The sequence below is a fragment of the Polypterus senegalus genome, chromosome 17 (genome assembly GCF_016835505.1).
Source record: "Polypterus senegalus isolate Bchr_013 chromosome 17, ASM1683550v1, whole genome shotgun sequence".
In the NCBI taxonomy this organism is placed as follows: domain Eukaryota; kingdom Metazoa; phylum Chordata; class Cladistia; order Polypteriformes; family Polypteridae; genus Polypterus; species Polypterus senegalus.
The window spans coordinates 4,818,848-4,831,870 of record NC_053170.1 but is presented as its reverse complement, the minus strand read 5'-3'; the positions used below and the strand labels follow the sequence as shown (position 1 = coordinate 4,831,870).

The 13,023-nt window shown below is 39.4% G+C and overlaps 1 protein-coding gene across 3 annotated transcripts in view; it reads left to right on the top strand.

Moving 5' to 3' along the window:
• Positions 1 to 13,023, top strand: part of crhr1 (corticotropin releasing hormone receptor 1) — a 225,861-nt gene that overhangs the window by 157,993 nt on the left and 54,845 nt on the right. For all 3 annotated transcript variants that reach the window (XM_039740119.1, XM_039740118.1, XM_039740120.1), the window contains one exon: positions 1,428 to 1,534. In XM_039740119.1, coding sequence (XP_039596053.1) covers positions 1,428 to 1,534 — 107 coding nt within the window. The remainder of the gene's footprint in view (positions 1 to 1,427; positions 1,535 to 13,023) is intronic.

The window sequence follows — 13,023 nt, the reverse complement described above, 5'->3', positions numbered from 1 at the left end:
TAAACAGGGTTACAGCTAAGGATGCCCATCTCAGTACACTTCTTAGGCACAGAACACCTGTTTCCCTGTACTCATTTCTCTTTTCTGTAATAGTCAATTAAGCCATTTTTCTTCTTTTATAGAGACGCTTGGAAGACTGGCAACAAGGGGCAGCTCAGTCTGTGTGTAGTGTTATTGTGCCATTTTTCCCTGTACTCCTCTATGCATCTTTTGCCTCTCTGTCAGATCACCGCTTGTCACCGCGTACATCTTAGGAGGTCCAACACACCGAGCCTCCGTGACTTGAATAGCAATGGAGGAGAAGATTCCTCTTCAGCACAACCCACGCAGATCCTGCGCCACAGCAGCTCTCTAATTAACACATAAAGCCCCAGAGAGGGAGAGCCCGGGGCTCTGCTAACGACGCAGGAAGCAGCAGGCTGGGGAGCACCGGCTTATTACAGCGGCGCCTCAAAGTGCTCCTTTCCTCTGCCTCTTTGCTTCCCTCCTCTGCTTCAGGACAAACGCCAAAGTGTAAATTTGCATGAGAGCGGAGCGATGGTGGATGGCTAATGTGACAACTGTCAATTAGGGGGACAGCCCTTTCGATTGCTTCTCACTTGGGCAGTGCCAAGACGAGTTGCAGCAGCAAATGTCACCGGGGCCGCCAGCCCAACTGCGAGCGCTCATTAATATTTAGGCCGGCTATCGGTGGTGGCTCATGCATCACCAGGCAGGCGCCTTGTGTGACTCACACCGCATGTCTGGTGAAGGCAACCGCAATTACCTTGTGGGAGAGAAGCCGATGCAAAAAAGGCCAGAGATCAAGGGGGTTTCCGGGAAATTAAATTCTGACATTTGTGCCCCGCTGATTCATCCGAGAAGAAGCTCAGCTGGAAAAAAGTTTAATCCACTGTGGGTCTCTTCATCTTAGCTTGTGTGTGCATTCAGGAATCTGACAGCCGATCTAACCAACTGTGATCTACAAGGCCCGCCCAGCAATCAACCAGATAGAAGGTTGAACCCTTTACAGCTTGAACTCCAACTGGAAAGTTCCAGTTTCATATAACCCCAGTCAAAGAAACAATTCAGTTTTGGAGAGAGAGTGAGCCACATCAACCACTATACAATACTTAGAATACTGATCATTCAGACTATCAGTCCAAACCTCCGTTAAGCCATGCAAACCCAGCAGGTTGTACTGGAAAGCATCAGCCATGGTGCCAGGTCAGGTCTCAGTCATGCAGAGAGTAAAGAAAGACAAATGGGATCCCAGTTCTGGACTCAGGTGACAAACACATTCCCAGTTCAGCTCCGCCTGCTTATCGTTCATATATAACAACAAAAACAGATAGCAGCATGTAGGGTAGGCGGCAAGTTGGTGCTGCTGTCTTCTCCCTGTCAGATGCACTCACTGGTTTGTTTCTTTTGTTTTCTTTATTTTTCAGAAAAAGAGCAAACTGCATTACCACATTGCTGTGATCATAAATTACATGGGCCACTGCATCTCCCTGGGGGCCCTGCTGGTTGCCTTCATCCTCTTCATGCGTTTACGGTAAGAGACGCCGCCTCTTCTTGATGGGCTCTCCACATGAATCAAAATCCAGAGATACAGTCCGGGTGTTCTTCATGTTCTTCATGAAAAGAAAAGGGAATGGGATCTAAACGAAGGGACGGTGTGGGGCTGTCTGTTATATAGTGCCTTTTCCATTTATCTCTTATGTAGTGTCTTTCTTCTCTTAATAATTATATAGTGCCTTTCATATATTGATTATATAAGTTGTTTCACAATTGTCAATCTGTCTATCTATTATATAGTGCCTTTCCTATCTATCTACCTATCTTCTGTATAGTGCCATTCATATCAACAACAACAACAACAACATTTATTTATATAGCACATTTTCATACAAACAGTAGCTCAAAGTGCTTTACATATTAAAGAATAGAAAAATGAAAGACATAATTATAAAAAATAAATCAACATTAACATCGAATAAGAGTAAGGTTCAATGGCCAGGGGACAGAAAAACAAAAACTCCAGACGGCTGGAGAAAAAATAAAATCTGTAGGGATTCCAGACCATGAGACCGCCCAGTCCCCTCTGGGCATTCTACCTAACATAAATGAAACAGTCCTCTTTGGATTTAGGGTTCTCACGGAAGGGCTTGATGATGATGATGGTCACGTAGACTTCTTCCTTTTAATCCGTCCATCATTGTTGGAGCATCATGAAGCTTTGAGTAGGTGGAGGTGGCGCAGGCCACCACCACAAAGAAACCGGAAAAAGAAACAGAAAAGAGAGTAGGGGTCAGTACCGATTTTAGAGCCACCATGAATAGTTGTTATGATGAATTGAACATACAGAGTATCAGGATTAAGTTAAATTACGATTAAAATGAAGTTATAAAAAGGCCATGTTAAAGTAATGTGTTTTCAGCAGTGTTTTAAACTGCTCTACTGTATCAGCCTGGCGAATTCCTATTGGCAGGCTATTCCAGATTTTAGGTGCATAACAGCAGAAGGCCGCCTCACCACTTCTTTTAAGTTTTGTTCTTGGAATTCTAAGGAGACACTCATTTGAGGATCTGAGGTTACGATTTGGAATATAAGGTGTCAGACATTCCGATATATAAGATGGGGCGAGATTATTTAAGGCTTTATAAACCATAAGCAGAATTTTAAAGTCAATTCTGAATGACACAGGTAACCAGTGTAGTGACATCAAAACTGGAGTAATGTGTTCTGATTTTCTTTTCCTAGTTAGGATTCTAGCAGCTGCATTCTGCACTAGTTGCAAACGATTTATATCTTTTTTGGGTAGTCCTGAGAGGAGTGCGTTACAGTAATCTAGTCGACTGAAAACAAACGCGTGAATTAATTTCTCAGCATCTTTCAGTGATAAAGAGGTCTAACTTTACTTATGTTTCTTAAGTGAAAAAATGCTGTCCTAATGATCTGATTAATATGTGATTTAAAATTCAGATTACAGTCAACAATCACCCCTAAGCTTTTTACCTCCGTCTTGACTTTTAATCCTAATGTATCCAGTTTATTTCTAATAGCCTCATTGTATCCATTATTGCTGATCACTAAAATTTCAGTTTTTCTTTATTTAACTTGAGAAAATTACTATTCATCCATTCTGAGATACTAGTCAGACATTGTGTTAGTGAATCAATGGAATCGGGGTCATCAGGTGCTATTGATAAGTACAGCTGTGTGTCATCAGCATAGCTGTGGTAGCTCACGTTGTGCCCTGAGATAATCTGACCTAACGGAAGCATATAGATTGAGAATAACAGCGGACCCAGGATAGAGCCTTGTGGAACACCATATTGGATATCATGTGTCTTCGAGTTGTAATTCCCACAACTAACAAAATATTTTCTCCCTGTCAGGTAGGATTCAAACCAATTTAAGACACTGCCAGAGAGGCCCACCCATTGACTAAGGCGATTTCTAAGAATGTTGTGATCAATGGTGTCAAATGCAGCACTCAGATCTAAGAGGATGAGAACAGATAAATGGCCTCTGTCTGCATTTACCCGCAAGTCATTTACTACTTTAACGAGTGCAGTTTCTGTGCTGTGATTTGTTCTAAAACCTGACTGAAATTTATCAAGAATAGCATGTTTATTTAGGTTGTCATTTAACTGCATAATGACTGCCTTTTCTAGAACTTTACTTAAGAAGGGCAAGTTAGAGATGGGTCTAAAATTTTCAAGAGCCGAGGGGTCAAGATTATGTTTCTTAAGTAGGGGTTTAACTACAGCAGTCTTAAGACAGTCTGGGAAGACCCCAGTATCTAGTGACGAATTTCTGTCTGTCTGTCTATCTATCTATCTATCTATTATATAGTGCCCTTCATATCTATCTATCTATCTATCTATCATATATTGCCTTTCATATATATCTATTATATAGTGTCTTTTATATCTATGATATAGTGCCTTTCAGGTCTATCTACAGTGGGATGCAAAAGTTTGGGCAACCTTGTTAATAGTCATTATTTTCCTGTATAAATCGTTGGATGTTACGATAAAAAATGTCAGTTAAATATATCATATAGGAGACACACACAGTGATATTTGAGAAGTGAAATGAAGTTTATTGGATTTACAGAAAGTGTGCAATAATTGTTCAAACAAAATCAGGCAGGTGCATAAATTTGGGCAGCGTTGTCATTTTATTGATTCCCAAACTTTTTGAACTAATTATTGGAACTCCAATTGGCTCGGTAAGCTCAGTGACCCCTGACCTACATACACAGGTGAATCCGAGTATTTAAGGGGGTCAATTGTAAGTTTCCCTCCTCCTTTAATTTTCTCTGAAGAGTAGCAACATGGGGGTCACAAAACAACTCTCAAATGACCTGAAGACAAAGATTGTTCACCATCATGGTTTAGGGAAGGATACAGAAAGCTGTCCCAGAGATTGAAGCTGTCTGTTTCCACAGTTAGGAACATATTGAGGGAATGGAAGACCACAGGCTCAGTTCAAGTTAAGGCTCGAAGTGGCAGACCAAGAAAGATTTCGGATAGACAGAAGGGACGAATGGTGAGAACAGTCAGAGTCAACCCACAGAGCAGCACCAAAGACCTACAACATCATCTTGCAGCAGATGGAGTCACTGGGCATCGTTCAACCATTCGGCCACTTTACACAAGGAGATGCTGTATGCGAGAGTGATGCAGAGGAAGCACAAGCAGAGCCGCTTGAGGTCTGCTCAAGCACATTTGGACAAGCCAGCTTCATTTTGGAATAAGGTGCTGTGGACTGATGAAACTAAAATGGAGTTATTTGGGCATAACAAGGGCGTTATGCATGGAGGAAAAAAACACAGCATTCCAAGAAAACACCTGCTACCTACAGTCAAATATGGTGGTGGTTCCATCATGCTGTGTGGCTGTTTGGCCAGTGCAGGGTCTGGGAATCTTGTCAAAGTTGAGGGACGCATGGATTCCACTCAGTATCAGCAGATTCTGGAGACCAATGTCCAGGAATCAGTGACAAAGCTGAAGCTGCGCCGGGGCTGGATCTTTCAACAAGACAACGACCCGAAACACTGCTCAAAATCCACTAAGGCATTCATGCAGAGGAACAAGTACAACGTTCTGGAATGGCCATCTCAGTCCCCAGACCTGAATAGAATTGAAAATCTGTGGTGTGAGTTAAAGAGAGCTGTCCATGCTCAGAAGCCATCAAACCTGAATGAACTAGAGATGTTTTGTAAAGAGGAATGGTCCAAAATACCTTCAACCACAATCCAGACTCTCATTGGAACCTACAGGAAGCGTTTAGAGGCTGGAATTTCTGCAAAAGGCGGATCTACTAAATATTGATTTCATTTCTTTTTTGTGGTGCCCAAATTTATGCACCTGCCTGATTTTGTTTGAACAATTATTGCACACTTTCTGTAAATCCAATAAACTTCATTTCACTTCTCAAATATCACTGTGTGTGTCTCCTATATGATATATTTAACTGACATTTTTTTATCATAACAACCAATGATTTATACAGGAAAATAATGACTATTAACAAGGTTGCCCAAACTTTTGCATCCCACTGTATCTATCTATCTATCTATCTATCTATCTATCTATCTATCTATTATATAGTGCCTTTCATATCTATTATATAGTGCCTTTCATATCTATCTATCTATCTATCTATCTATCTATCATATAGTACTTTTTGTATCTATCTATGCCTTTCTTCTCTATGTGTTTCATATAGTACCTTTCATATCTATCTAACTACCCATTGGACTATCTGTCTTCCTTTCTAGTGCACCTTTCACATCTCTCTTTATTATATAGCACCTTTCTTATCTATCTGTTATATAGTGTTTCATATCTTTCTACTGTAGATATCTTGTTCTTATATGGTGCCTTTCCTATTAATCTCTTGTATAGCACATTTCTTATATATTTATCATATACTGTCTTTCCAATCCATCTAGACATCTCTTTCTTATATAGTGTTTCTCCTGTCTAGCTATCTGTTTCTTATATCGTGCCTTTCCTGTCTATCTCACTGTCTCTTACATAGTGCCTTTGTGATCTACTTATGTATATCATATAGTGCCTTTTCTTTCACTCTATTTAGCATATAGGGCCTTTCCTACCTGTTTATCTCTTTGTTGTATAGAACTTTTCTGATCTATTTTTAATCTATCATATAGTTCTTCTCTTATCAATGTATCTATTTCACCTTTAATGTCTCTCTTTCTCTGTTATATCTATTATATAATGCTTTTCACATTTACCTATCTGTTATAGATATATGGTAAATTCACAAAAAATGTTCTCTGTCTATGTAATATAGTTCCTTATAGTCACATGGTCAGTGAGTCATCATTTCCCCGACTATTAAAGGTGGCAGTCTGGCTTGGCATGCATTCCAGTGGGCACTATGATCAAATCTGAAGTCTGTGATGTTGGTGCTAATTTTCCGTTTTGTCTTTTTTGACCTTCTGTCTTTGTATTTTCTGACTCTCACCACTATTTTCAAACTCAAAGTGGCCTGTCAGCACAACATTAGTGCCACTCCTCTGTGCAGATCACGCTGACTCCATCTCTCATTGAAATGATACAGGATCACAGTTTCAGACGATCTCTTGTGCTTATGTATCAGTTACGGGTGAAGTGCCTTTCTGGTGTTTCTGAGCTTGTGTTGTTCATTTACCAGGTGGACTGTGTTTCCTAAATACAAGAATTGTGGATTTTCCATGTATAACACATTTATCTTTCATGATCATTTCTAAATCAGGTGTGCTGATGAATCTGTTAAAGTGGGTGTACAGCTTGCAATAGACAATGGCAGTGAGTTTTGAAGTAAGGGTCCAGGAGATGAAACGTAATCAGTGTGGTAAATAATCAAGCCTTGACACACAAGAGTTTTGGGGCAGCCTCCCATATACTTGAGAATTGGCTGAAAAATTCGAAAAAAAGTTGAGAAAATGATCTTTACAGACAAAGAGTCCAAACAGAACTGCCCAGGTTAGTAAACATGGCACATATATAGTGGAACGGCAGGAAGAGGAGGGATCTTGGGACCGGGACCGGAAATGAGGTCATGGGGCTGCAACTTCTTGGAGGGAGGAATCAGAAGTGACGTCTTCTGGGTCGGAACCAAGCCGAAATTCACGTGGGGAGAAAAGAGAAAGAATTGATGCACTCTGCCACCCCTTGGTCTGATTGGAAAATACCTTTTGAGCCCTTTAGCTGCCTCCCATGTGCATGTGTGTGACATCAGTAAGCAGAAAAATTGGGACCAAGAATTCAAAAATCTAGTCAGCAACACAAAACCACTAAGCTGAAATGATAGTCAGAACACAAAGAAGACTAGCCAACTGTATTATAGTAGTATTTCTCTCTACTTACCCTTTACCTGTTTTTCTTCGAGGGTAAGTGCACTCGTCATGTTCGTTATCGGGTTGGTCTACTGTTGCACTTTAAGATTAACACACACATACATAGCTATACACATACACACTGACCCTTATCACAACAGTGCCCCATGAATGGCACACACACAGCGGATTAACCTTTAAACCACACAAGTGCCTTAGGAATAACACAGCCTGTCACTCTCTCAGCACTTCAAGAGACTTACTTATTATCAGCACGAACAACTTACGATGTTTTAATGATATCTCAGACCTAAATTTTACTTTTTGGTCTAAAAGAATACATTTAAACATACAAAGGCTCAGCATCCTTGACTTTCAGCCATTTATCAGCCTAGAATGCCTTACTTTAAGTACTGTTCCCTACTATTGAGCGGAGCTCTCACCCTCAGCCTTAGTAAACCTCGCAGCACAGAGGTAATGGCAAACCTCTGGCCGCGCCAGGTGTTCAAAGAAATCGACCTTATTACTTCAATCACTCTATAGACATTAAGACAAAGCATAGAAAGTTAAAAGCAGCATGGTATTTATTACAAAAATAATAATAATACCACTGGAACAAAGAATAATAGAAAATAGGACTGATAGAAAAGTCTGGATATATGTAGTCTTTAGAAAAAGCTTATGAAAAAGTTACAGATGACAAGGATGAATGTCGCAGGCGGCTTATGATCGAGCACTCGTAGTTGCTCATGATGCATTTCTGACGACCATGTGGAAACGGCTTCACGTTGACGCCGCTCTTTCCTCCTCTGATGTCCCTTCTTCTTCCTCCCCCCTTCCTTACTCCCTTACTCCCTTTTTCCCTCCTCAGATGAGGCATATTTATTCTAAAATTTTACTGGGGGGTTTTGCAAGATGTGATTGTTAGATATTCTGATGGGCTGGCTGTCAATATGATGAATGAATTCACTGTCTGTTTCCCCAAACAATAAAACTTTTTTATGTTCTCTGAGGTGTCGCTATGTCTTCCTTTCTCAGGATTTAAAATAATTAGATGGCCATCCTCTCTCAGGTTATAAAGTAACTGAACCACCAGCATGTCTTCTTTTCTTTGTTGGAACAGCTGTTTTAAAAGTGAGATATAACTGTGAAAAAGACATGCTTTGATTTGTCCTGAATGTAGTTCATCTGTTGTCTTGTCTTGAACAAAATATCATGGAAATATAAACCAAAATGTACAGTTTTTGTACCACACAACACCAGGGTTAAGAGAGTTCGAATGCAACCACAATCCCAGACAAACTGCAATACACGATGCTGAGGTCTTTATATGCTCATCCTGATGACATCACATGATGCAACTTCTGGTGCCGCACCCCCAAGCAATGAGATGTTGCTACATGGCAATGCTACACCAAAATTTCAGGACACATTGAAAGACAAAATTGCAAAAATACTTAAAGATCTTCAAAAGTAAAAAATAACAAATAGAAAAATTTAATTCAGCACCCTAAAAAATCCCTAACCAAGAACAGGAACAAAACAAAAAATAAATCAGGTCATAACAGTAGGTGTATATGGGAGGAAGTCAAAGATACAAGTGTCCTATGTGTTTTTGTTTTTATTAATAAGATAATAAATTTACCCATTAACAAAGCTTGCTTATCCAGAGCAGGGTCATTGGAAAGCTGGAGCCTAGCCTGGAAAGCATTGGGCACAAGGCAGGAACAAAACTTGGATGAAGTGCCAGTCCATCACAAGGGTGTGTTAATAATATAATCCACTACAAAATGAAGTAAAAAACAGCCAGCTTTTATAAAATCAAATTTCAGTAGTGAGTATTTATTTTTACTTCACTGTTTATTGGAACTGGAAGCCAAAGTCGAGTTTCATTTGGGTAGTCACAACAGCTTCACTTTAACTCCAATGTCATCGCCCACCTCAAAATTTCAGATGCTTCTCCTCTGCCACAGACTCTTCTCTGCCACTGGCTCTGCTTATAGATAAAGTCTTAATGGCTAAAATGGAGGTATTGCCCCCCAACAGCAGAAAACAAGCTAAGGGCTATGCATCTCGATGCCCCCACAACCTCCTTAATTATGCACTCCTGGTATTGACAGGTATTGGTAATGGAGACCAGTCTTGTGGTGCAGGGAGAACCACCTGCCAATCAACATCAACAAGGCAACAGAGTTGGTGGTGGACCTCCATTGTGCTAAGGAACTCCTGAGATCAGTCACCACCCAGGGGGAGGAAGTGGAGGTGGAACAGAACAATACGTTCCTGGGGTTCTATATGAACAGCAAAATGGTCTGGTCTGACAACACTGTGGCACTATATAAGAAGAGCCAGAGCAGAGCAGACTGTACTTCCTGAGGAGACGCTAGGCTTTTGACATGTGCAGCCCCCTGCTGGGAATGTTATACCTTTCTGTAGCAGCCAGTGTGTTGCTCGTGCTAAGGAACAACTTGAGTTCAGGCAGTGCAAAATGCTCAATCAAACTCATCAGGAAAGCCTGCTTTGCACCTCTGGGGATCTGTTAGCCTTCTGCCATTAGCAGTTCAATGCTTCTTCTTGATATTCCATCCTTCACTCCTTCCAGAAGCCATAGGAAGATATTAGGCTCGATATACCACAGTCACTTGCACAAAATATTTATTGTATTATATGTTTTCATTCTTTTGTCTTATATTGTTAGTATCTGTGTATTCTGTGTTCTTGCAGTGGAATGCTTTTGAATTTCCCGTTGGGGATTAAAAAAGCATATGTAATCTAAAATAAGTTAACAATTTGAACCTTGCACACTTTCTTTCTTCATTTTTTTCTGAAGTTTTCTCGTAACATCTTGTCTGCTTATTTTTATTTAGTCTTTGTCACTTAATCACCCTCTGTGATGTGCCTGATGCTCTTATTCTTCTTCCTTGTGTGGTGTTCTTCATAACATTGGAATTTGCTTGATGTTCAGCAAATGTTGCTGCTCTATTTCTGCAATGTCACTTGGTTTTTCAATCACTTTGTCATATTAAATACACACACACAAGCCACTCTGCAGTTCTATAACGTTTCAGGTCATGAGATTTCAATTAAGACAAAGGTCATGGTTCTAGCTCCAGCAGTTTTTGAGTAATTGCATGATAGATGAACAGACCTTAGCATTTTACATATGTAGATTAGCTGTGCAATTCATCTAAGATGGGTTGAAATCTAAGCAATCAACATAGACCTGTGTTAAAATTTGCAGTGCAACATCTATTGAAATGCATTTTGTAATGGATGTAGTAATAAAATGCTTTGCATTTGTCATTCCAACAGATGGCACATCTCAAACATTTGTAGCAATAAAGTGCATTGCTGCAAATGTATGTGATGCACGATTTGTTGGAATGACAAATGCAATGCATTTAATTGCTACAAATACTTGTGATGCGCCATCCATTGGAATGGCAGAGACATAGTAATTGGATGAATGCACCAATACCTTTTTATTAAATGATATTTATGGATGATATTTATTTACAAAGATTAATAAAATCTAAATAAAGTCCTAAATGATTCTTGCTAAGATGCTTCCCAAGAGCAAAGAAAACCTATAGTCCAGCAAGTAATAATCACGAACTAGAAGAAGAGCATATTCTGCCATGGAAATCACCCTCGGGGACTAATTAAATATATCAAATCTAATCTAAACTAATCTAACAATATGAACCTTCCACCTTTTTATCTTTTTTTTTCTGACGTTTTTTGGGCATCACATCAATAGTCTGAATTTCAGACAGCGAGATGACTACTGACACCACAAAGAACAAACTTAACTTTGAAAAGCAGAATGCTGAGTGCTGTAACACAGATGCTGCCACTCGATGGAGGAGCTGTGACGGCACTGACATCAACATCGAGCTCGCCAAAGACGTGTTTGAAGACTTTCCTGGAGTGTGAAAAACATAAAAGACGGTATGAATTAAAATAGCCGTACCACCGCTCCACCGCCAGCAGGTGAGCTGCAATAACAGGAAGTTTCACCCAAATGATGAGCCATTATAGAAAAATGGAGAAGCTTAGTCAGTATTTGAAACAGTGAGTGAAAAATTATACAATGCTAAGAAAAAAGTAAATTATATTGCCTGAGGTGGAAAAAAGGTAGGGCACAAGGTGAAAGTTTGAAAGGGAGCAGTGGATGAGAAAGAAAGTAAAGGTCTGAAGAAGAAAATATACCAAGGAAAATTGAGTGTGGTGAGTGCAAGGCTGAGGGAACTTAAAAACAATCTTTGAAGTCAAAAGTAGACTTCAGAACTCCAGCAAAACCCTGAGAAAAGTGGGCCTGAGTCAGAAAACACAAAGCACCTCCAAAAGAGTAGGGCCTAGAAATCTCATAAGTGAGAGGGGAACTTTGAAACCCCTGGCTTAATGAACAAAAAAAGAGCTTTTTAATAATTATAAAATTCAGTTACAAAAGTTTTTTTAAAAATATAAGCAAAATACCAAGTTGCTGATGGCTAAGATTCAACCCAAGAGCAAATAAAACCATTAATTTAGAAAACAATAAACATCCAAGAACAAGAGAAGAGTTCCAACAATTAGAGAATTTACAAAGTCTTAAAATGGAATCCAAGAATAAGGGTTGAAAAACTCAAGCATGATGTAGGGAATGTCTCAACAAGGTACTGGTGTTATGAAGCTACAGCACAAAAAGACGGAAAAGTGATGATAAGGTCTCAAAATTACACAGGCCAGGCCAGTAAGCTGCTATGAAGAAAACAGCAGCTGAGTTTTATAAAAGATCAAGAGAAGAGGTGTAAATGAAAAACAAAGCTAAGGCCTTAAAATAAAAACAGTGTCAAACCTGGAAATGTCACATAACAACCAGGACTTCCCAAAATGAGCCTGGCCCCAAACTCAAAAAGCAGGCTTTCAGGCCTGTACAGTGCTATGTATCAGTCAAAAAAAGAAATAAAAATAATGTCATTGTCCAATACACAAAACCGAAAACAAAGTCAAAAGACACACAGAGAGAATCAAAACAAGAGAAAAGGAAACAGAAAGTTCACAAAGAGACTTGATATTTGGTTGTTTATCCACAATCTTAGATAAGGAAAACATGTCAGGTGGTGACCTTTTAGCACATCATGCTAGTAACATCACATGTATTTACGGGAAGAAACAAAACCCCACAAAACAGAGACTTCCTAAATGGTATTCAGAAGATTTCAGATACATTTTTAAAAATCAAAAATTATAGGAGTAAAATGGAAATTGAAGCTCAATTTGGATTACACAGGTTAAAAATACAAACTGAGCTAAAAAAAAATACAGTAAGAGAAAATGAAAACCGTGCCAAACCTGGAAAGGTCACATAACAACCAGGACTTCATAAAATAAGCGTGGCCTTAAACTTGAAAAGCAGGCTTTCAGGCCTGTACAGTGCTATGTATCCGTCTAAGTATTTTTGGATCTTATGCTTTATTGCTCTTTTTGGTAGCCGCCAAAGTATAATTCGAGATCAAGCACGGGTAAAATGTGTGCCGAAACAAATCTCTCAGTCCAAAAGTTTGTTTTAAAAATATTTAGTGAAAGTTAAAAGCAAATAATCTACAGAAGAATAAAGAAAAAGGTGGTTACACACATAGAATAATGGGCAAAACAAAGGGAAAATGTATCTTCCCTTAACTTAGCTTTTCTTGAGAAAC